This window comes from Sciurus carolinensis, chromosome 5 (assembly GCF_902686445.1).
Source record: "Sciurus carolinensis chromosome 5, mSciCar1.2, whole genome shotgun sequence".
Taxonomy (NCBI): Eukaryota; Metazoa; Chordata; class Mammalia; order Rodentia; family Sciuridae; genus Sciurus; species Sciurus carolinensis.
The window spans coordinates 151,064,964-151,090,372 of record NC_062217.1 but is presented as its reverse complement, the minus strand read 5'-3'; the positions used below and the strand labels follow the sequence as shown (position 1 = coordinate 151,090,372).

General features: G+C 46.8%; 1 protein-coding gene across 3 annotated transcripts in view; it reads right to left on the bottom strand.

Moving 5' to 3' along the window:
* Positions 1-25,409, bottom strand: part of Sufu (SUFU negative regulator of hedgehog signaling) — a 108,137-nt gene that overhangs the window by 14,272 nt on the left and 68,456 nt on the right. The window contains exons 4-10 of one of the 3 annotated variants that reach the window (XM_047552980.1): positions 23,692-23,834; positions 22,851-22,936; positions 22,535-22,607; positions 19,525-19,681; positions 17,300-17,423; positions 2,450-2,584; positions 419-557 (exon numbers count right to left, since the gene is read on the bottom strand). In XM_047552980.1, the coding sequence (XP_047408936.1) occupies positions 419-557; positions 2,450-2,584; positions 17,300-17,423; positions 19,525-19,681; positions 22,535-22,607; positions 22,851-22,936; positions 23,692-23,834 (857 nt within the window). The remainder of the gene's footprint in view (positions 1-418; positions 558-2,449; positions 2,585-17,299; positions 17,424-19,524; positions 19,682-22,534; positions 22,608-22,850; positions 22,937-23,691; positions 23,835-25,409) is intronic. The other 2 variants (XM_047552981.1, XR_007108757.1) reach the window with 2 other exon arrangements.

Below are 25,409 nucleotides of genomic sequence, written 5' to 3'. Positions count from 1 at the left end.
ACAGATAACCACTTCCTATGAATTCTCATGAGATTTTCATATAACTGCTAGAGAGTGACTTCCACACACACTCCATCTTGCTTCACCCTTGGTTTCCCATACTTTGATTTTGTCCAGGGTAGGGGAAGTCATATTCCTCACACCTGGATTTCCACAGGAACTAGAATCACCAATGTCTAGGGCCTGGAGAGTGATCACTGTGTCTCACAGGATGCAGAGGAGGCCAGGAAGTGCCTCTGCAGCTGTTGAGATAGGCAGCAGCATCCACACTCATGACCACACAAAGGCCTCAGGTCCTGAATCCAAGAGGCATCTTATAACCAGCCCCTCAGGAAAAGCAGTCAAGGGAGGGGACGGCAGGCGGCCAAGGGAAAAGCCTATGGAAAGAAGGTAGGGAGAAGAAAAAAAGCCTTCTCACTTGTAACCAGGGTCCATGAGCTGCGTAAGGATGCTCCTCAGTGGCAAAGGCACCTTCCACTCCCGTGGAGACAAATGTGATGGCCATATCACCCGTGATACTTTTATATGTAAAGTGCCGTCCATGCAGGAGCCTGCCCCTGGGGATGGGAACATGAGACAATGAGGAGCTGGGCCTGGAAACAGCCTGAAGCACAGTAGGCCTGGTCAAGGCTCTGGGTTGGTGAGGCTATGCTCCCTGGGCAGGGTGCCTGCCAAATGCCCTCCTGATGGCCCACCTGCCCACCAACAGGGGATCATAACTGAACAGTTCATTGTAGCACCTTCAAAGAAAACCCTCCATCAACGGTTCTCAAAAGCCTTCTACCTGAAGTGCTCAAAGGCAGCAGAGACAACTCTAGATCAGAGTTCAAAGGGTCTCAGGGGTGATGGACTCTACCTCCCTCATGTACTGGTGAGGACACTAGAGAGGAAAGTTAGCAATATGCCTAGGGTTATACCAAGAGTGAAGAGGGACTCATGTCCCCCTTTGTTTCAAAGATGGAGGTGAAGTGATACCTATATGAATGACAGCTTTCACAGTAAGACACTTTGCACTGTCTACAGAATTTTCTACCAGCTCCTGGGTTTTCCTATAACATTTAAACAGCTGGTTTAAAGGCAACAAGCACTTTTTTTTTTTTTTTTTTTAATGTATGAAGCCAAGTGGGGTCATCTGAGGGAGCCACAAGAAGTCACCCTTAATCCCCAGTCTGGAAATACACCTGGGGAAGGGCAGGCAGGGGCAACCTAGGGGGCAGAGATGCTAGTTGGCAAAGAAAGCAAAACCTGCTCTTCGCTTTCTCAGACTGTCTTATATTAACCCTTCACCAGTCTAAAGGCCTTAAGTCTGTACCAAAGCAACAGCTGAGGAGGAAATTACTGGGAATCTGGCAGTGGGCCCTGCCAGGTCCTGTTCACTCTGACCAAGCTGTTTTTGCCCTGTTGCCCAGTGTGACTGGCCAAGGTTGGCCACCTTCCAAACTCCTTTCCCAGGCTCCAGGGATAGTGGGCAATCCCTTCTTCCTTGTCACTGTCCTCCAAGTTAGAGTGATTCTTGTTGCCTCCTCTACTAGCAAAGTTAGGGTGGAAGGCCAGAGAACTGCCGAGGAGGCCAGCTGCAAGAGATTCAGCCCAACATAACCAGCTGACTTCTGGCCACAAGGCTGGGTTTCTGACTCTGGGCTGCAGTAAAAGAGACACAGCTGGGCTTCCTGGTCCCTCAAGGAGTCTGCTGGGCTGGCCACTAGGTATGAAGAACCGAGAGTTTTTCATGGGAAAAGTAGCAAGCAGGAAGAAACAGAGCCCAACCCACTGGAATCCTCCCCCTGGCAACCCAGTGCTACTGGCGACTCAGTTACCTCTGACCCCAGGCTTGTGGGATGGCAGGGGGCATCTGAGACTCCCTTGGTCACTGAAACTCCCTAAAGAGGGCAAGGCTGAAGGACAATTTCCTGGACAAAGGAGAGTACTTGAGCACCTATTCCCTGTAGATTCTCAGACTCTGAAACTTGCTAATGAGAACGGACTGTCAACCAAGCTGCCAGAGATTGCTTGCAGCTTTGGTCATAGTCCTTTGCCCATTGGAGGATGCCAGTGCTCTAGGCTAAGAGATGCAGAAGACAGGCTCCCTCTAGGGATAATCTACAGGGCCAACTGGCCCCCATTGCTTGCAGACTTCTTACCACCTAGGCTGCTAGAGGCTTCCATAGGGAGAATACTGCATGACCCACTGACATGGGGATTACTGGCTGGTTTGGAGTCCTCAGGCTCAAGACAGAGCTTCCTGAGTAGTTTTCCTTTCTCCCCAGTCCCAGACTCTGATTAGGTATGCAGGCTGCCCACAAAAGCCTCCCTGGGTAAAATGGCCAGCATAGGCCTGGTGGGCCCTGGAAGGCTCATGTGTGGGGAGGGGAATTTGGGAGGCTCTGAAGTGCCCCCAAGGCCACTTTGAGCGTGGGGGTGGCACCGTTGTGGAACAGTCTTGGCTCACCTTAGGCAGAGAGGAATGAGAGCTCCTGACTCCTGGTTGAATTTCAGATGTACGCTCTCCAGTTGTCGCGTGCGTATGAGCTCGTGGGGAATAATGGTCGTGGAGCTGTCACTTTCCAGGCTGTCTTTGCGGCTCCTGCGAAGCAAGCATGGGAACAGGTTCAGTACATGGTGAAAACCACAGAGAGGAGCAAGATGGGAGTTTTTGGCTGTGTTGCTGACTGGTAAGAATCATGAAGCCTGATAACAATAATAGCAGCCACCCTTCAATCTGTGCTTGCCAAATGCCAGTCACTGTGCCATGTACTCCCATTGACTGGCTACTCCTTGTGATGATCCCATGAGGTGGGCACTATTATCATCTTTCTTACAGATAAGGAACTAGGACCAGGAAGGTTAAGTAACTTGCCCAGATTGCATAGTCAGTGAGGGGGTGGGGTTGCATTTTTCTCAGGTAGATCTGTTTCTAGAGCCTGCATCATTAGCCAAAATATTCTATGCCACAGGATTTTGTTTTAATCTGTGAGATCAGCAGGGCGCCCTTTCTCCCCTGCTCTGAAGTTTCAGACTCCAATGCTGGTATGGGAGAGCACCCCAGGATCTGGCTCAAGAGCTTCCATACAGCTGACCTGGAAAAGGCTGTGAGCATGCCTGTTCCTATTAATGGCCAGGCACTGCATATTTTCTTCATTTAACCAGGGAGTGGTACAATCCTCACTGAGGGGTGGAAGTTGGGCTCTTGGGACTTGGGTCACTGGGCTTGGCTGTCCACTGTGTAGGACTAGACCCCTATCCTTCTGAGTTTCAAGGAACCCTGGAGCCCTCTGGACTGTGGCCAATCACAGTAAGCTATCACTGCTGCCTCAGGCCCCCTCTGCTCAGTTCCCTACCAAGAGCTTGTCCCATAGCTAGGCCATCAGGTCTGTTTGCATTCTAAGATTTGCTCTTTCAAATTCAGCTGCCCCCACTGACAATCTCTTAAATCTGTCTCAGCAGGAAATGAAGGTCACTCACTGATCCCATTCAAAAGACCGGATTCTGGTTTGGGCTGTGAATCTCAGAACAATTCCCCAAGTGTCCATCAAAATACTGGGTGAGAAACTCCAGTTATTTATCATTCAAACAGCAGGCAGGAGCCACCCAGGATGTCTGGGCTAGACAGCCTCTGAGGAGAGGGAGAGGCCAGGCCTGACCTCCTCACACACTGGAGGCTGAGCCCTGAGGGCCTGCAGCCAATGAGGCGCCAGAGGCAGAGCCCCTCCCTAGGGCAAGGGTGTGAGGCCAGCACAGGACAGTAAGGGTCCTGCTGAGACAGTGGCTTAGAATTGCTCCCTCTTCTCCTCCCTTGTGAGGATCCTCCCCCAGATTTGACTTCTCTTTCACAAAAGCCATCACTTCCTCTGGCTTCCCAAAGCTACTTGAAATGGCCTGTCCCCTTGGCTTTTCCTTGGCAAGAGTTTTTTTTTAGGACATGTGAAAGAGACAAAAGCTATGAACAAGAGGGTCACGGTATTTCAGACTGGAAGGAAACTCAGATTGTTTAATCTCTTTCCTTTTCAAAAAACGGACAGCAAGGCATCCAAGGCCACAGAGCTGGTTGTGACAAGCCAACCTGGGAACCATGGACTTCTGACCAACTAACTCTCTTTCCTTCCACCAGAGCTGCTACGCCTCCCTTCTGAGGAGAGTAACACCAAATACCACAACTCAGTCAGGCACTACTGATGGGCTCAGAGGTGACGTGGTGCCCTCTGGGCCCAAACAAGAACAGAAGGCAGGAAGCAACAGCAGCTCCCCGAGTTTGCTGGGTACTTTCTTTGTGCTGTAGGTTTACTCCCTGAGGCAGGTTCTGTTAACCCTTTTACAGATGAGGTGAGGTAACAAGCCTTTATTTTTATATTTTCATGGTACTGGGGAGCAAACCCAGGTCCCTGTGCATGCTAGGAAGGCACTCTCCCCAGTCCCACTGAATGAATTTAAGTGGAGGAGCCAGGGTGTGACGGTGCCATCTGACAGGTTCTTATACCCAGGAGCACACCATGCTTGCTCTGCACAGGGGCTGAGGCCCCGCCATGGGGCAGGGCCCACAGGCAAAAATGCTGACGAACAGCAATGGGAGGTGGAGAGGGGGCTGGTGGGAGAAGAATCAACAACACACAGGGCTAGAGACATCTCAAGCTGGAGGGAAAAATAAATTGTTGAAAGTCAGTTAAAGTCACCTTGGTAACTGCTACAACACACTCACCCGGAACGAGGACATCAAACCCAACTGCAAAACACTTTAAAGAAATGGAAAAGAACTTAATCATCTGAAGAATTAATGTGACAAGTGCCCACATTTACACCTCCCACCAACCTTCAATCATTTGAAAAAACGTACTTTAATCTTTTAAGAGAAAAAAAAAAAAAAAACAGCAAAACGCTAGATCTGCAGTCCTGGAGCTAGGGTATTTCCGGCATGCTGCTTCAATGGAAAGGCGGCTGCTCCACACACACACAGGAGCCCAGCTTTTTGCTGATTTGTTTTTTCTGGACATCGATGCAGAAGCATGAATTATTTGTGTGGGCTGGGTGAGGTATTAAATCTGCAGCCGACACAGGTTTGCAATGTTTTGCATGGTTGTCAGCTTAATCTTAGTCATAAAAAATAAGTAGTGTGCTCGGCAGCATGGCCTAATTTTTCAGCTGGGCTATTCTCTCCCTGAGTTCCCAGTGGAGGAGAAAGCAGAGCTTTGAGGGCTGGAAGGGAGAGGGAGGGGCTCCTGAGGTGGCATGACCCACACCTACTGGGGCCTGCGAAGAGCTTAGGTTCTGGGTTTGAGTCCTATGGGGCCTTGGGTAAATGACTTAACCTTTCTCTATGATTTGGTATCTTTTTGATGGGAGTAAATAACAGATAAATCACCATATAGATTAAATGAGATGACCCCTGTGAAGCCTCGGACTGTGCTTAGGATATGGTGCTCAAAATATAGCTGACTGCCTCTCAAGTCTTTCTGCTCCTCCTGCCAGAATGACCACAGCCTAATAGAAACCTGTTTGCCTTTCTCCAGGACTCAGAATCCAAATGCCACAAGCCAGATCAATTTCCCTGCTAAGCAAAGGTCCTGCCCTGAGTTTAGGAGAGATGGGGCCTGAAATGGTTCCTGACTCCTGGATGGACACTGTAGACCATTAGTGCTCTGGGAAGGCTGACTACAGGCCATCAAGACCCCTTGAGGCTTTTGCTCCACTGAAGGAGAAGCTGGCCTAGCCATGTTGTTTCTACAGAGCACAATCTGCCTCCCTGTAATTCTCAAACCACTGGCCTTCAACTTGCCCAGTAGTTTAATCCATCTTTCCATGACAGCCTTTCGAATCCCTAAGGCTGGTCTCACATTCCATCAATAGTTTCTTTTCTAGGATCTGTGGCCCCAACTTTCAACTACATTCTTGATGAGGTTCTGAAATCCTCCATCCATTCAAGTCACCCTCCCTTGGATTCATTTTAGCTTGTCAAAGCTACAGTGTCATGTCTGGAAGTGAAGTGTGGTGTGTGGAAATAAATACAGTATGTGGTCTAACCAGCGCAAATCACAGAGGCTCTGAGCTCTCTTGTTTGGGACACTTTATTTCTATTAAAACTGTCATCAAATTGTCTATTCTTTGCAACCTCAAACTACCAACTCATACTGCACTCTCTCGGTCAATGAAATTTCCCTCAGGCTTCCTCCCATGGATTGCCCTTAGACCTCTTCTCCCCCAACAACAATGTACTGTTGATTATTTGCAGCTAAGAGTAGAACTCTGTTATCTGGCAAGGGTTGCAGACAGTTTGGGTAATTCTGAACCTGACTCTGGCATCCATCATATTGGCATTCCTTCCTGACTTCTCATCACTGACAAAACTGATAAACTTGCCATCGATGTTCTCTTCCCAGGCTTTGATTAAACAGTGGGCTAGGCAGACAGGCTGACAGACTGACATCATTACTCTTTGGGTATGCTCATCCAGCCAATTATAAATCAACCCAACCTTCCCATTACCAGTCCCTCACCTTCCTGGATGCTCTCTGGACATTTCTGTGTTGCTTATAATGATGTCAGAACATTCTCAAGATGTCTTTCTAAACCCTGTGTATGTGAATCCAAAGGACTCCCTTTGTTTTCCAGGAAGGTAAGCACTTCCAAAGCTTTATTTTCTGATTCTCAGAGCTCGCTGTTCCCTTAGAATGTTTTAAGCTTGCTCAATCATCTAGCCCAGAATTTTCATGAGAGCTACACCAAGCTCTCTAGTCTTCAGAATGCAAGATGCTCTTGTCATCCTGAAATTTTTGGGTGCTTCCGGGCTGCCAACACTCCTCTCCCCCATTCCCTCAAAATTACTGATACCAGCTGGGCATGGTAGCACATACCTGTAATCCCAGCTACTCGGGAGGCTGAGGTAGAAGGATCTCAAGTTCGAGGCCAGCCTCAGCAACTTAGTGAGAGCCTGTCTCAAAACAGAAAGGACTGGGGTTGTAGATTAGTGTTAAAGTGTCCCTGGGTTCAATCGCCAGTATCTATCAATCAATCAGTTGGCCAGGGCTGGGGTTGTAGTTCAGTGATAGTGTTTGCATCACACATGCAAGGCCCTAGATTCAATCCCTCATACCATAAGGAAGGAAGGAAGGAAGGAAGGAAGGAAGGAAGCAAGCAAGCAAGCAAAAGATTATCAACACCAGCCTCATTACTCCCACTTCAATTCTCCTAAAATCCTTGGGGACCAGGAGATCTGAAGGCACAGCTTCTATCCTTTTGTCACTGCTGTGACCCTTCCTACGGTGACAGTCATTTGTTTTGAGATGGAAGCATTATACAACTCAAGTAAATTTTACTTTCTCTCTGCCACTGGTTAGCATTACTCTATCCAAACAATGAGGTCTTCTCCCAAAAGTCATACAAAACCAAAGCCCTTTTTGTTAGTCACAGCACATTTAATTTTTATTTTTTTGCAGCACTAGGGATTGAACCCAGGGGCTTTCTACCACTGAGTTACAACCCCAGTCCTTTTTATTTCTATTTTTTTATTTTGAGACAGGGTCTCACTAAATTGGTGAAGTTGGTCTCCAGTGTGATCCTCCTACCAGTCTCCCAGGTTGATGGGATTACAGGCATGTGTCACTGCATTTGGCAGTTCTCGAGTTTCAGCTTTTCTTAACCCTGTTCTTTATATCTGTGCTCGGATAGCATAAATATCCTTCTAGCTATTGTTCAAATTCTTCTCAAATTCTGACTTGTGTGAAGAATTCTCTAAATATATACACTGGTCCCTGGAGGTATTATGCCTCTTTTTGGTTTTTAGGGAACTATTCACAATAAATAATATCAAGTGATACCTTTAACTGAGCACAGACGGTATTGCTAGGTCCCATAGTAAAACCTTTGTATATTTTGCTTCCTTTCATTTTCATAACTTGATGAATAGGTGTTATATTCTTCATTTTACAGATGAAGACATTGAAACTCCAAGACTTAAATAATTTGTCCAAGGTCATGCAATGAGCAAATAAAAGCTGAGATAAAAACCCAGGTCTTTCTGATGTCAGCCAAAATGTTGCTATATTTCTCCTTAAGAAACTTTTATCCTGCCTGGCACAGTGGTGCACCTCTGTAATCCCAGTGGCTTGGAGGTTGAGGCAGTAGGATGGTAAGTTTGGGGCCAGCTTCTGCAATTTAGTGAGATCCTGTCTCAAAATAAAATTTTAAAAACTGAATGGGGATATGTGGCTCAGTGATAAAAAGAGTCTCTGGGTTCAATCCCCAGTACCACCAAAAAAAAAAAAAAAAAAAAAAAAAAAAAAAAGAAAGAAAGAAAGAAAGAAAAAGAAACTCCCTGCAGTGCTGGGGATAGAACCAAGGACCAGCTCAGGCATATCTGGCAAGGGCTCTACCACCGAGCTGCATCCCCAGCACTCCCTGAACTCTGAACAGAACAGCCTTTCTGGGAGTTAGGGTAGGGTTTCTCAAAGGGTATTCCATGAAATTCTCAGAGAAGTTTCTAAACAAACAAACAAACAAAAACAGGTATGGCAAAGGCTGGATGCAATATGCTCATCTCAGATTAGACATTTGCAAAATGCTGGCATTTTTGAAGTTTACAGAAGGAAAACGAATTGGTTTCATGTTGTGTAAGCCAATATTTTCCAACCTTAGCCGGAGAATGCTCCTTTTCACAAATTCACCAAACTCCTCTAAAAGGCTATGGGGATACCCTTTGGGGCCCACTGGCCAGGCACTGCTCTCACAGGTTCCCAGGTTGTCCCTCATGAACTCCACCCTGCTCAAGCTGCTTTCTCCTAAGGCTCTGTCACTCCTAACTCATCATATTTTTCTTTTGTACTGGGGATTGGACACCCCGGGTGCTTTACCATTGAGCTACATCCCCACCTCTATCTATTTACCTATCTATCTCTTTCAACAGGGTCCACCAAGTTGTCTGGCTACCTTGGAGCTTGTGATCCTCCTGGCTCAGTTTCCTGAGTCACTGAGATTTCAGGTGTGCACCACCAAGCCCCCTGGCCCTATTTATTTATTTATTTATTTATTTATTTATTTATTTATTTGCAGTACTGGGGTTGAACTCAGGGGCAACCTACCACTGAGCTGCACCCCCAACCCTTTTTTATTTTGGCATGGGGTCTTGTTGCCCAGGTTGGCCTCAAACTTGTGATCTTCCAACCTCAGCCTCCAGAGTCACTGGAATTACAGGTATGTGCTACTGTGATTGTGTTTTCTCTTCTCTTCTCTCTCTCGCTCTCTCTTTTAATGTTTAAAGAGTCAAATGGTTCCACAAGGCTCATTAACAAGTCAGCAGTCTTCCTGCTCCCACTCCTCACACCTCTATTAGCTGAGTCTTTTGGTATTTTTCCTGATACTTTAATGTACTTTATCTCTAATTTCCAGTATTCCCTTTCTAGGTCCTCTACTATGAAAGACAAGTTTTTGGCTCTTTCTCATCCCACCCTTCTATGTTCCCATCTCCCCAAGGTGACTACCTTGCAAGTTTGTGTGGATCTGTATTGTGTTCACATTCTTCTTTTTTTTTTTTTCTTTTCTTTCTTTTTTTTTTTTTGGGTGCTGGGGATCGAACCCAGGGCCTTGTGCTTACAAGGCAAGCACTCTACCGACTGAGCTATCTCCCCAGCCCCTCACATTATTACCACTAAATATCAATGGTATTTACAGCTGAGCCATGTAGTATACTATGATTACTCTTCTTGTTATTTCTATTACCTTGGATTTAATGACTATCTTAGTTTTCTTTTTCTTTTCTTTTTTTATTTTATCTTTATTTTTTTATGTGGTGCTGAGAACTGAAACCAGTGCCTCACACATGCCAGGTGAGTGTTCTACCACTAAGTCACAACCCCAGCCCTCTTTTTCTTTCTTTATCTTTCTTTCTTTTTTTCTTTTTATCGTATTCCTCTTGCAGTCTTGGGGATTGAACCCAGGGCCTTGACACATGCTAGGTAAGTGCTCTACCACTGAGCTAAACTAAACCCCACTCCAACTATCTTAGTTTTGCATTTATCGCCATTTCAATTAGAATTAATATACCAATGTACTACAGATGCCTTCCCAAGACATTGAAATATGACAGATATTTACCAATTCTATCTTAAAGGTATTTCTCCTGAGGACCCCTCCAATGTACTCCAATCTGAGTTGGTTGCCTTCTGTTCTTGCTGCTCAGCCATCATCTGGAATCACTCTTTACCTTCACCCTGTGACTCCTCCAGTCCTTCTCATATTGGACCCCCTTCCCTACACCCGATATGTCTGCCTCACTCATTTTGAAGGACTGCATACTCTAGCAGACTTCATTTTATTTTTGAGTATGCTTTTGTCGGCCAGATGGTCTCCACTGACCTGCTACCTCCAAGGGTTTCCAGGCAAACTAAAATACCAGTTTCCCTCTGTGCACAGGTAGACTTTTAGGGCACCCTTTCCAGTTATTTTTTCCTGTGGATTGACAGGCACCTCCTCCACTTTTATCCTTTTTTATAGGCAGTACACAGTGGTAAAGAGGCCCAGATCTGAAGGCAAACAGCCTGAGGTTCAAATTCTGGCTGACACTTATTCCTAGCAGTGTGACTCTAGATAAGTTATAAAACATAAGCTTCAGTGTTCTAATCTGAGAAATGGAGACAACAGTAGTCAACAATACAGGACTTCACACGTGGTGATAAGCAATAAAAACTGCATGCTTGGTCACAAGAACCTGTCTAGCTCAGGATTCTTTCTGTATTGGAAGTACTGAGGGGTGGTTTATGGTGTGGTTTAGAGGCACACCCTAGCAATCCAGGAATAGATCGAAATCTTCCATTTATTTAGTCTTTACCACCTGTCTATATAACACATTCTATATTTATACTTCTCACTGTATAATGTGACTAACATACCTTAACATACCCTCTCCTTCCAGTGTTGAGATGAATTCCTGAATCTAGTACTGTACTGTTTATGGTACAAGCCCTGATGACTCTACAGATTGGCAAAACCTTATCCATACTTCCTCCCTGCTCTGATCCCTTCAAATGGAAAGGTCTTAATTTCTCCACATTAGCCTAAAGCGTACAGGCCATATTCCATCAATGGCAGCAGGGGTAGAAAGGAGAGGAATTGAACCACTGAAACTCCTTTTAGCCACGGTCCTAGTCCTATGACAGTCATGATATCTGCACTGGCCACACAACTCAGGGCCTCTCCTTGGGAACACCGGGGAATAGGAACCAGGGCATCAGTCTTGGCAACTACTCAGAAATGAGGTGAATTTGGCTGGCAGAGACCCATCCAACCTCTGGCTTCTGCTTCATGCCTGGGAAATTGCTCCTTTTACTTTCTGATTGCTGACGAAAGCTCTGAACTTTCCAGAGAAAGAGCCACTTGTAGGTCTTTCTCCAGGGCATGACTGGTAAAGGGTGTGGGTGTGGGGTGGAGGGTGAAGGGGACCAATTCACCTCCAAAGTAACTGTTAAGCATAAGACTGTATTAGCAGGGCTGGGGAGATAGCTCAGCTGGTAGAGTGCTTGCCTCGCAAGCACAAGGCCCTGAGTTCGATCCCCAGTACCGCAAAAAAAAAAAAAAAAAAAAAAAAAAAAAAAAAAAAAAAGACCATATTACCCATTCTCTGATGGAATGATATTAGGAATAAAAGGCTATAAAAGGTTATTGATAAGTAACAATAACCAAATGATAAGGTATAACATTCTCCATAGGAACATCCCACAGATGGAACATGAAGATGGAATGGTGGGACAGAGTGGGGACAAAGAAGACAGGGTAAGTAAAATGTGTATAAGGATTGGGGATTCCCTAATCAATATTCACTCCTCTGGGCACCAGGGGCCTTCACCCAGGCCTAGCCTGAGTGAGCCTGTTCTAGCCAGAGTCCTTGGCTTTCCTTTTTCTGAGACACTGAGTCATTTCCTTTCTCCAGCTCTTACCTTTGAGCCTTCCTTTTCCCTTCCCTGCAGAAGTGACTCACTGCTGAAGTGTTGGGTGACACTGAGGATCAAGGATGAGTGATAAAAATATTCCTGATTGTGCAAGTTGAGGAAGGGGGATGTAGCATTTGCCCTGAGAATTCAAAGTGCCAGTGAGGGCACTGAAGATGGGGTGTTAACAAAGGCCACAGCTTCATCTCTGGGGAAGCAGAGCAAAGAACAGAGTTTAAATAGAAACTGAGTTGTGCTGGAATTGCTACAGCTCTTGTTCTACCCTTTCAAATGTATATTTCTGAGAAAAGTATGACAACCTGGATCACAGTGAAGGAGGCAAAGCATTGAACACTAATCTAGGAAACAAGGAGAAAAGAGACTTGGGCCCTTCCTCCATCAGTCCTGAGGAGCCTGGCCAGGGCCCTGAGAGAAAGGATGTTTCTTTCTGATCTTTCCAGTTGCCCCAACATGAGAGTGGTGAGGGAAGCCAATGGTACAGCAGGTTCCAGACTGGCCCTGCACAGACATGAGAGGCTGAGAGCGAGGTCACTTAACACTACCTTGCATGTTAATGGCACCATCATAACCCAGAGGTCTTCCCAGATGGAAACTCACCTTCCTTCATCCAAATTCATGGGTAGGATAGTTGCAAAGAAGATACTTTCCTCTAGTTAATCTTCATGGAGCTAACTGGTTGAGTAAAACAAAACTCAATTTCCTCTGAATGATGACTCTTTAAGACAGGAATTAGAGGCAGCAAAGTCACCCCATCCAAAAGTTCAAACAGGTGGGAACAGAGATGCTCATAAAAGTAGAGAAATGGATTGGGGATGTAGCTCATTGGCAGAGAGCTTGCCTAGAATGCAGAAACCTCTGGATTTGATCCCTGGCACCACAGAAAAGCACAGTACATTTGTTTGCACTTGGAAACAAATAAAAATAAAATAGAAAGAAATTAATGTGTGTATGTGTGCATGTGTGCATTGGGGGAGGTGTTGTAAATATGAATGTCACAACAGGAGAATTCATGCTATAAAACCTGAATTCTTCAGGAAATTAAGGAAAGAATAAGAAAAAATTAAAAATAAAGTATATTAAAAAAAGGAAAAAAGAAAGCAGTCTTAAAAGCTGCTAGTGTAATTCCAGAGGACTGAGAAACGTGGCTCAGCAATGATGGTGAGTTTGTTTTTTAGAGGTGCCCCAGCTATGAAGTATTCCTCCAACAGTCAGGAGCCTTCCCCTTCTAACGTGTGTACACACTTGAGCCCTGTCCCTCTCTGGTACATGACACAGAAAGCTCCCTAAAGGTCCCCCCAACCTCAGTCAATAAATCCACTGTTGAAGGGAAGAAAAGGTTCTAATACACATGCAGGTTCCTAGCATCCCAACAAGTTTATAGAAATGCAAATCTCCCTGAGCATGCACCTGATCATACACACTGTCCAGTCATCACGGAGAGGCTGGTAGCCAAGTCAGTCTCCAGCTTACTAGCCACCTCAGACAAAAAGGATGCCCCATGACCCCCACCCCAGATCCCTACAAATATTGGCAAGCTCAGTTTTAGGGCAGGCTGTCCTTAAGTGGCACAAAGGGGTTGCCTTCCTATGCTTCCCAAAGGAAGGGAGGCGCCAGCAAGCCGAAGGAGGCTTTTCTCAACTGATCATCTTGGGAAAAGCCAGATACAAATTTCATGGCTGGAATGCAAGGGTTGTGAAATGCTAAAGAAGCCCCAAAGAGGGCCAAGGACTCTCCTTCCGGGAAGGCAGTTGGAGGAGGGCTGGCAATAGTGAGTGGGAGAGGGGCAGGTTACCCAGAGGGGCCTGCCTTTCTGGGAAGCAGGAAGTAAGGTCTCCAGAAAGAAAGAAATCCCCTAGCACTGAGGTAGTGGCAGGGACAGAGAAAGAGTTGTTTGTTTTCAAACTTTAAGGAAAAAAGGCTTTGTATCAAAAAGTAATTCTGATATAAATAAGCCAGTTATGACAGAGTTTGTTCTTTCTGGGATTCAGAATCACTGGGGTTCATGGCATGTCATCCCTGGAGTTAAGTAAGCACAGTAAACTTCTAACATGGGGCTTAGCTTTGTCCTCAGTGTCATGTGAAGAGTTCCTACTCATGCTACAAGTAGTTCTTGAGTTCTACCAGTGAAGGTCATTGTTATCTCAGAGACCTGTTTCTGTATTCCTCATAGGATCCCTGAGAATGAGGCAATCTAATGTCTGACAGACTGCCCTAAGCTCTTCCCACATCTAACCTCAGACAAGTTACTTATTAGCTTCCCTACACTTCAGTTTTCTCACCTGTAAAAGGGAGATATATAAGACTATCTACTCCAGAGAGTGGTTAGGAGGATGAATTAAATTAATGTGGTTATAAAGTCCTTATAATATGACCTGGCACCAAATAAGCTCCATGAAAGTGTTGGCTGCTATGGAGGTGTGAAAAGAACAAGTGCCTGACTTCCCCAAGTAGGCCAGGACCCAGGTGCTGATGCCCAGCCTGATCAGGTATTCTGAACCTCTGATCTATCTCTGTAGTCTCCATATACAGACCCACAAAGACCATGCATCAGAGTTCTCCAGCCCAGAAATCCTGACTAAGTGGAAATCAGACACACAGACAAAATAAGGCCCATACAGGCTGCTCCCCCACAAGGAGAGGAGTAAATCCTGGTGCCAGCATATTTTGGGTCAGCTTTCTCTATTGCAATCCATGTGGTGTGTCTGAAACAGGGTCAGGTCCCAGAGTGGGCAGCACAGATATTATACTCATGCTTGCTAATCTTAACTGAATCTGTTATCATTGATCCTGAGACAACAGGAAGCCAGGGTTTGAGAGATTCAGGGGTGTATTGGAGGATGGCCTTGGCAAAGGAGGAGGAACCATCATTCAACCAGCTGCTAACAAATTGTAATGAGCACCAAGAACCTCAGAGCAAACATTCTGATTCCCTCCAGATGGCAAAGTCTGGCACTATGGGGACCTGAGTGGGCACTTGAGCCGCAGAGAGGGGAGATGATCCCAGAGGGCTGGCATCTCTGATCTATTTCCACTCACTTTTGTATATGAGCCATCTGGGGCCAAGGGGTGGAGGCTGCAGCCTCTCTGTCTTATGTCCAGAACCACTGCTCCATTGGCCCCGTCATGGGGTGTCCATAGGACACAGAGCCTGTGCCCCCTTGTAGAATCTTGGGGTACAACAGCTGAAAGTACTCTCAAGACTGGGAGCAAGATCTCAGGCTTGTCCCTGGTATGAAGGAGGGGCAAGTGGGTGTGCACCTTGGTAGGAGCCCCTGCCTTCTGCCCAGAAACTCTGGCTTTCCAAGGCATAAGGGCCATCTGAACTGTGACTGTCACCAAGTTATAGGTAGTCTATTTGAGATTTCAAGTCTACTAGTACCTCTGGCTTTGCAACAGTGCCAAGAAGGTCCTTAACAAGAAGCCAAGCTAAGGACATGGGAAGGAGTATGGTTCTGGGTTAGGGTCTAGACTGTATGTGGAGAGCCTCCAGATGCCTCACAATCCAGCTGGGCCATCTGCTGTGCTGCCAGAGGAAGATCCCGGTGCCCCAAATCAGCTACTTCAAGGTAGCTGGCTGGAGAAACACACTGGCTATAGTTGAAAGTCACTCTGAGGTGGCAGTGGAAACCTTTCTAGGCCCTTGCCAAAGAGTTCAACTCTACTGGCTTCTGGATGGCAAGTTCACCAGGTGAGCCATACTGGTAGCCATGTGCCCAAAGTAACTTTCCCTACTCTACAATGCACTCCTAGGAAGTAGCCTTAACCTTAAATGGCCAGGCCTGCTCTTGTTCCATCCCTTTCAGCAGCTTCCCCTGCTTGTATGATTCTAGGGTACATCTCATTGTCCTTCTCCAGAAGGACTATTTCAGATCATGCTGTCTCTTCTTTTTTTGTTTTTGTGGTATTGGGGATTAAAGCCAGGGCTTTGCACATGCTAGGCAAGTGCTCTACAACTTAGCTATGTCCCCAGTTGTTTTTCAAAATTTTATTTTGAGATAGGGTCTCACTAAGTTGCTTAGGTTGGTCCTGAACTTAAGATCCTCCTGCCTCATCCTCTTGAATAGCTGTGATGGGTCACTCTGCCCAACTTCTGAGCAACTTTTCTGTAGTGTACTGCATTGCTACCATTTCTGGGGATCATGGATCAGCAACTGAAGCCACACTACAGAGCAGCAGCCATTTCCAACACATTGTAACTACTGTCAGACTCATACCATAAAAGTTCATTTTTAGCTGGGCACAGTGGTGCAACGCCTGTAATCCCAGTGATGCGGGAGGCTGAGATGGGAGGATCACAAGTTCAAGACCAGTCTCAGCAACTTAGCAAGCAAGGCCCTAAGCAACTTAATGAAACCCTGTCTCAAAATAAAAAATAAAAAAAGAGCTGGGGATGTGATTGACTCAGTAATTAAGCACCCCTGGGTTCAATCCCTGCTACCCCCCGCCCCCCGCCAGTGTTCATTGTTTCATTCATGCACCCACCTCCAGGAAGATCCTGTGTACCCTGGATGACCCACTTTGGCCCTGAGCTTGTCACATAGTAAGTGTGTAATCCAGACTTCTTAGAAGACAGGTATATCATCTTAGTCTTGTTGGATTAGTTAATGTCCTTTTTAGCTCAAGGCACAGCAATTTCCTCCCTGGCAGGCAAGGTTCCTGCTCTGAGTTGCCAGCTCCCAGGCATCCCCTGCCAGCAGCAATTTCCTAGAGTTGCCGTGGGACTAAGGGCAAAAGTGGGTGCTCTAGCCCTGCCCACCATTTGACCCCTATCAGAGAAAGAGGGGTTGGCAGGAAAGGAGCTGACCCATGGGGTGGCCCCAGTCTATCCCAGGGACTAAAGGGGCCCCTGGACAGGCAGCAAAGGCCTGCAAAGGACTTCCCTTCCTTTCCCTGGGCCCCAGGGAAGGCAGGCAGGAAGAAGTGCCTCAGAAGCAGGCATCCAGCATGGGGGTGGCCAGACAGGGAGGTCCCCAGGGTTGCAGCTATCAGCCGGAGACCAGGCTCCAGGAAGGAAGGAAGGGCAACTCTGGCTGAGGCCAAGATAAGAAGGGAACTATGCTCAGCACAATGGGCTTCCACAAGGCTGGGAGGCTCCAAGTCAGATTTTGCCCCAACCTGGCCTCCTGTATGTTCACTCAGCCCATGTAAATATTTACTGCTGTTTATATTCCTGGTCCACTGGGTCCCCTTTGAGGCCTTTACCTATGACCCATAGATCTATGTGCTCTAGACCATGGCTGCCCTTAAACCTACAGGTCCTGGACTCACCCACCACGGGTTATGGGCATTGTTTTCTCTCATACAATCCACAGGGACAGTCCCTCTGGATAAAACTGTCCTCTGGTCCCAGCCTTGGAACATGGGGAACTTACGGGGCCCGGTCATGGGTGAGGCCATTCTGCCGCTGAGGGTTGATCTGAGGGTTGATGGGTGGAAGGACAGGTTTGCTGTTGATCTCAAGTCCTCTCCTCAGGGTCTCTCGGATCTGCTCTGTGTCTGCAACCAGATCATTAAGTTTCTTGAGGGCCCTTTGAACTTCCAGCAACCCCAACCTGGTCCCTGAAACCTAGTTCAACAGATGTGCTGGGGAAAGGCCAACATGCTAGTCAGTCCCGAGCCTGCTCTAAGCATCTAGACATGAGAGCTGAGTGAGGGCAGACTGTGAGGAGATGGGGCAGATGAGGCACCATGCTCTCAAGAAGCTTTGGATCTGAGGAGCACCAATCTTGTAGAAGATAAGGCGTAGTCTCTGACCCCAGAAGGGCACTTACCATTGTTCTTTTTCTTCTTGCAACTTAGGCATGAGGTTTACCTTTAACATGACTGTAGACAGTGACTGACTGCCAAGGCCTTTGCCACTGTCCCAGATCACCAGGGATTCTGACTGCTAAAATGGATGCCACCTCACCAATGGGCACATACAGGTAGGGCTGTATGTGCCCTACCATCAACTGGCAGGTGCCTTCTACACTTGTTTCTAGGTTTTGAATCCTCTGATCCAGCTACCCCTTTGCCTTGGATCTGGATCAGGGGGATACAGAGATCATCTTCCCACCTTGGTCTATCCCAGGGAACTCTGCCTCTTCATGGAGCTGGCAAGGATGGTGAGGTGAGAAAAGAATTCTTTGGTGTAATTATTTCTCTGTAAGGTGCTTTAATGGTCTTTGGGGTGAATCTGACTAGTTTCATCCTCTAAATAAGACTTACCTCTGCATGCTGCAAACAATTCAAAAAAGAAAATTAAAATTGGTTGCTCAAAGGGTAGACTTAAGAGTGGAAGGACAGGATTACTGACTTTCCTGTTTGGCTTGTTACTGTTGCATGGATTACCTTTACAATTAAAAAAATGCTGGGAGTGGTGGCACATGCCTGTAATCCCAGCAGCGCAGGAGGCTGAGGCAGGAGGATCGCAAGTTCAAAGCCAGCCTCAGCAATTTAGGGAGGTTCTGTGCAACTTAGTGAGCCCTGACTTAAAAAAAAAAAATTAAAAGGGCTGTGGTTCAGTGGTTAAGCACCACTGGGTTTAATTCCCAGTACAACAACAACAACAACAAAGTCAATAATGATTGAAATTGTGGATAAGAATAAGAATTCCTTTTAAAATTACTTCTTTTGTCAAAAGCAATCAAATTATTCTAGTAATTTGACACACCATTAGAACAAATAGGTTGGAAAAGCAGCGTCAAATGTTTGCACTAGGGTTTAAGTTTCTCTTTTCAGACAAAAACTTTTGGAAATCTCAGGTATACAGAAGCTGGGGGTGTAGGTCAGTAACAGAGCACATACTTAGCATGCACAAGGCCCTGGATTCCATTCCTATAGCTATAAATCACATATACATATACATATACATATATGTATATAAAAATATATTTTATTCAGGGTTATAGAGATCTTATTTGTCAATTAAAAAGATGAAGGGATTGAGAAAGGAAGTAGACAAAAAGCTGCAAATGTATATGTAAGTGGCCAGTTTTCTTTTGGAGCTAGCTAGGGATGCCCTTTGCTAAAAACCACAATTTTTCTGTAGCCAAAACCAGCATGGGGAGCTTCCAACAATACAGCTACATCCTCCTTCTTAAGACCTCACCAGGAAGAAAGTGGTTACAGGTGCCCTGCCATAGTCCTGTAGACTGCCTCTGTAGGACAGTGGTGTGTAGGTCACTGAGAGCTGGCCTCACATTCAGGCTTCTCTCTTAGAAGGCCTGGGTAGGCATGAAGACAGTGATCCCCAGGTCTGGCATGGCCTTTGGGCCAGATCTGGGACGTGTGTCAAATCTGTGGGGCCTATGCTTATTCTCTTTGTGCTTGGGTGGACTGTGGACTTTTCCTGTAACTGTTCTGGTTTCCACTCACCTCTATGACCTCAGATTACAAGGGATAAATTAAAAAACACAATGGACCCTGCTGGTGGTGCATTTGAAGTACATATAGGAAATTAAGCTCCTCTAATTCCCCCTTGCTGGAAGACTTCACTTGCTGTTTAAGTCAGGCTGGAAATAAACCATTGAATAGGCTGTTGAGTTGGAGACCTATCCTAGATAGCCTGAAAACCCAGCTTGAAATGGAAGGGGGAAGGCAGGGTGGACACTCTTACCTTTGCCAGAGAGCCGTCGGGGTTGTGTGCCAATGCAGATGCTCCGGCTGTCTTCATCGTCCTCAGGGGGCCGGCTCAGATCATCCCAGGCACACTTGGCACTGACACCGCTCAGGTTGGAGCCGTCTGTCTCAATGCCTTTGTCAACTCTCTCCTGCTTGAAAAGAACCAAAGAACCAGAGTTCCTTCAGAGAACTGTGGCCCGATGTTACTAGTACCCTCCCGGCCACCACCCTTACAGTAAGTACTGAGTCTATGTAGGTGCTGAGCATGGACAGCTGCTGTTAAGAGCAAGGTCTCTGACCTTGTTCTGCTCTGGTTACAGATGATGGGCTTTGTCAGACACTGGATTTCTCCAGGGACCCAGGGATTAGAAGACGCCAGGGAAGCTTCTCTACAATTAACCTTCATATCTCTTTTAGGGCCCCAGCTCTCTCTACCATGTGCTGGCCCACAGAGTTGATATAGCAAAGACAGGACATTCCTCCTTGAGAAAAGACACAATCCCTCCTTTTCTCTTTTACCTTCCAGGAAGAACCCCCTAGTCACTGCTACAGGCAGTGGAAGCCTGCCTTTGGCATGGGGGTGTTAAGGGGTGGGGGCATGGCAGTACACCTGCAGTTCCTCCTTCCAACAGCTAGAGGGGGCACTCACCCTAGAACATAAGGACTGTCCTAGCTGCTGGCTAACTTGTTTGGCCAAGGGCTCTGGATGGATTTTCTTTAGGTTGAAATGGAGATCTGGAGGACAGTGACCATCTGCAGACCCCCTAGAGGCCTTAGTCTGTGTAGGCCTTGGCACAGCTGAGTTCAGACACTTTCCAAAAGGCCTCAAGGAAGAGGGGGTACTCAAAACAACTCTGGGTTTTTTTGGTAAAACAGTTCTGTGATGCTGGGCTTGGATCAAAGGTCATTGGAGAGGCTTTGTGGGCTTTTGTTCTCAAACAGTCATACAGGCCAAATAAATCTCCTTGTGACTTAGTACCTCAATAAGAGGCTGCACTTCCCTGTCTGCCTGTCCCTCGCCTGGGGCTCCAAAATGGCCTGCTGATCAGCCAAGGAGCCCATCTAGAGGAAAAAGAGGTTCCCTTATTGCTTGGGACCAGTCACAGGTGGCCCCTTTCCCATCAATCACTTTTTGCTCCCTTTCAAGTGCTACCATCAGCCTGGGCAAAGCTGAGGATTCTGAGCAGGGCAACAGGTCTATAAGCTTTAGGCAGGGAGCAATGGGCATGTGGGTCCTGCTTTGTTCAGGGGACCTGTGCCTATGCCTCTCCCTCTTCACTGGCTGCCCTGAGACCCTCACCTAGGCCAAGAGCTGAAAACAGACACTTCATGCTTTCACTTGTCCAGCCTATTTACTTTATAAGTAAAAAGAAAAAGGTAAGACCCAGAGCCCAGTGCAGTGGTATACACCTGTAATCCTAGTGACTCTGAGGCAGGAGGATTCCAAATTCAGGCCAGCCTCATCAATTTGGTGAAACCCTGACTCAAAATAAAAAATAAGAAGGGATGGGGATGGAGCTCTATGATAGTGTACCTGGGTTCAATCCCCACGACCAGGATAGGGGAGAAACAGAGAAGTTAAGTGACTTGTTTAGGCACACAGAGGTTAGTAGTAGAACTTAGATCAAAGCAACATGAACTCAAATGAACTGAGGTGAGCAGGCCCCAGAAATGCACAGGGTTACCAGGAAAGAAAGCTGTACTTTCTCCCATGGACTCCTGATTGCTTTCAAAGACTACTGGGTGCTATGGATCCTGTTGGCTGGTCTCAAGGAGTCTGCAGACTTGGGAGAACTATTCTCAGAATGTAGACAGAGGATGGTTTGTGCACCCCATCAGTTCAAGGGACAAGGTTCTTTTTGAGTATTTGGCACTTATGACAGAGGTCAAACAGTAGCCTACAAGGCCCTTTCCTGGATCTCATTATAGCTGCTGAATAAGAGCTTAGGGAAACATAGCCTTCAATGGTTCGGGAGCTCTTGCTTAGGCAGAAGCTACAATGAAACCAAGTTTAAAGTAGAGATAACAGAGGATCCTGGCAGCAATTTGAAAATTTCAGTATTAAAAGCACCAGGAAAACAGAGGAGCATCATCTGTGAATGAAGAGGATTTATGCACCAAAGTTCACAGCTCTGCAGTGAAGAAACCAGGGACTGAATGCTACATGTCCACCTGCCACCTCTCTCCTGCCCTAGCTCCTGGGTGCTGCCCATGGCCTGCCAGAACTTTACAGAAGCATAAAAGGTTTAGAGATGGCAATAACCTGCACATGATAGTAGGTGGGCAAAAGAAACCAGACACAACCCAGGAACATGGTCAGCTGCCTGCTGCTCATGCACCTCCTGAGCAGCCCACAAGAAAGGCAATGATGCCCATGCAACCTTCAGAATTCATCCACATGCCAAAGGAGTACTTCTTATAATCAAAAATGACACTGACACTGTCCATGGGCCACAGTGACAGGCAGTGGCAGGCCTGTGTGTCTAAAGACACATAAAGGAGTGCCAACCTACCCAGGCATGGTTGGAAAATGTGTCAGGAAGGACAAGATCATTAGACTATTTATACTCACCTTGCAGCTGGCTGTGGGGTATCACCTGTGGTTTGTAAGGTTGGGATGACCACAGGGTGGTTCCTTGAAAGAAAGTCTGTGTTCTTTTAAGAAGGGAAAATAGGGGAATGAATCCTGGGCAAGGAGGCAATATCCAATACACTTATCTTTTGTTGCTGATGATCTAATTTTAAAAAGTTGATATATAATTTACATTTGATAAAAGGCATCCATTTTAAAGGTAAAAATAAATGAGTCTGAGACACTCTTTTTTGTGCTGAAATCTCTGCTCTCTTATGTGTGCTGTAGAATTCAGGGGACAAGTTCCAAATCATGTCATATTTCTACTCACTCACACATAAAGCTCCTCCATTTTCCCAGGATGAAAGCCAGTGTTATTTGGAAGAGGCCTAGGCACAGTGTGCTAGCAAGATTTTCCTCACTCAAGACATACTTGCAGGTGTGGATCGATCTCAAATATGGTCTCTCCCCTCCGCATGTCAGTTATCAGCCAGGGGCCACCAGCGCTGTGGAAAAGGAAAGGGGAAAAAATGATAACTGTGGGTATGGGACCAACAGGCTGGAAAAACAGCGTACCCTGTTTGCTGCCCCAGGTCCAGAACACAGAGTAGTCGTCTGTGGTCAGGGACTATTAGGGAGTGAGTGCCTGAAATGCAATGCAAGGAAAAGCAGTCACATGTGGGGTGAGGGAGGGACCCCCCACCCACCCACAGAGAGCCAGGCTCCATCTCATGGGTGCATGTACTCACACGGGCACCATCCGCAGCAGTTCCAGGATGCCCTGCCCATTCCACTGCTGGGCTGAGTGTAGCTCCTCGGTGCAGACGCCAACAATCTGAGGCCAGGGACAAGATGCCATTGTGTGTTAGTGATCATCCTTCCTGGAAGGTCAACCACTCAGACTCTCTTGGTACCACTTTGAATGGGGGCCGACAGGTGGTATTGGTGCTCCTGGGCTCATGTGTCCACAATGGATGGTTCCTTTAGTAGGGAGTGGCTGCCTGGCTAGGAGAGGCCTGACCCTTACCCTTGTGTGAAGGGTCAGGTGTCTGGCTGACACAAAGTCTAGCTCTCAGCTGCAGGGGAGAAAACCCGGGCCTGAGCCAACTGAGGATGGGTCTTCAGGTCGTGTCTCCAGAAGGAAGAAAAGGTCAGGGAGATGTTCCCACAGGTGGTGAACCTTTGTGTGAATCTCCAGGACACCAACTGAACCGTCACAAAGACCTATCATAATCAAAAGCAAGCACTGGTGGCAGGTGGGGAGATTCACAACCCTTCTGGGAAAATGTGAAGCCAGCCTGAGCTGGCTTCCTATTGGGAAGTCCTATGCCTGTGACTAGGTCAGCATAAGCTCACAAGATTCTCTCACTGGGGTCCCTCTTGACTACAGCCTTTCTCTCCCACTCTAATGGCCCTTCCCCTCCTCCTCTCATCTCAAAACAGGACCAAGTGAATCCACCTGACGGACCCATTAGAGGGAGGAGACCAGTGTGAATCTCCTGCTTCTTTCACTCTCCTGCCCCCCAGGACTCCCTCCATCTTTCGGGACTTTTCCCACAGGGAAGACTCCAATATCCGATAGTGTCTCACCTGGAGGAAGGTAACTACCCCAAAGGGTGTCTGTACAGGCTGCATCTGTGGGTCCTCTGTCAGCAGCATGTGCTGAATTCTTGACTCACTGTTATCCAAAGGGCTATGCCAAGATACATGGTCCCCACTGCAGAAGGTGTTCTCTGTGGAGAGACAGGAGGATCCTCAGCATTTGCATCCAGGCCTAGAATCCAACCTGGACCTTAGAAGCCCAGACTGGGAGGCTCCCCAACCTTCTGGTGTTATGGTTTGGATATGCGGTACTCCCCCAAAAGCTCTAGTATAAATGCAGGAATGTTGAGATGTAAGACGACTGAAGTGTGAGAGCTATAACCTAATCAGTCCATCCAAGTTTGAATGGACTAACCTGGTGGTAACTGTAGGCAGGTGGGGCATGGCTGGAGGAGGTAGGTGACTGAGGGTGTGTCCTGAAAGGGTTCATTTTTCCTGCGGCACTTCTGCCACCTCTCTCTCTACTTCTTGGCCACCACAATTGGAGCAGCTCCTTCTGCCATGATGTCCTGCCTCATGATGGGTCTAAAGCAACGGAGTCAACCCATCATGGCCTGAGCCTCTGAAACTGTGAGCCAAAATAAACTTTTCCTCCTCTAAGCTGTCCTTGACAGGTATTTTGATCACAACAACAAAAGCTGACTAACATATCTGGGGATAGCTTCCTAGGGAAGGGGAGAAGCAGTCCCTGTAAGTGGAGGTGAAAAGTTTGTGGATATTCCCAGTTTTCTGCTTGGCCATTCTATTGGCCTTCAATTGAAAAAGACAGGCTGCTAGCATGGATGCTCACTTGGTCTGGGAAAGTCAAAGATCTCTAGCAACTGCTGTCCTTCCCTAGCACCCTCACTCATAGCCATGATCCTGTTTGCCAAAAAAGAATACAGTGCTTTTCTGTGGAACCACCTGGCTAGCATGTGTTTCTCCTTGAAAAAATAGACCACAATTTCTGTGCTGCTGAAACAGGGCTCAGAAGGGAACACCCATCTTGGATGGTCTTTGAGATTGGGATCAGTTCCCCAGTTAGGCAGATTTAGGTATTCTGAAGAACACTGAAGGCTTCCAGGAAATGAAGGTCTAGATAGTACCTCACATACACACAGCAAGGAAAGGCAGCTGCTTCCATGAAGACAGAGCCACCTCACAGCCCCACCACCGCACCTCACACCAGTCTATTAAGTGCCCTATCACCCCTGACACTTACCTTGGGTACCCAGATATGTTGCATTTAACCAGCCCATGTGCATCCCTTCCATATTTTTCTCCTAACATAAATTGAAGTACACTATTTTGCACACTTTATTTATCTTAAAGTTTACTTCATAACAGCATACAGGAAGATACCTCATTAAGTGGCTGTATTGTAGTTCATTGTGGTCTAGCATTTATGATCTGGAAATTTCAATAGCTGAAGTCTCTTACTTTTTTTTTTTTGGTCAACATTTATGCCAAGGCAGACACCTCTCCCTCTCCCTCTCCCTCTCCCTCTCCCTCTCTCTCTCTCTCACACACACACACACACACACACACACACACACACACACACACACACCAGTCTGAAGGCTCCCAGAGAAGCCTGAAAACTTCTGCTTTCACTTGTCTTGGTCTAAATGCTAATTCCCTCCTATGTCAAGTAAACTTACATAATCATCTTTCCCATCCAAGACATAGGCTCGGGTTATTGTCCTACCCTTTATAGCTTTCATTCA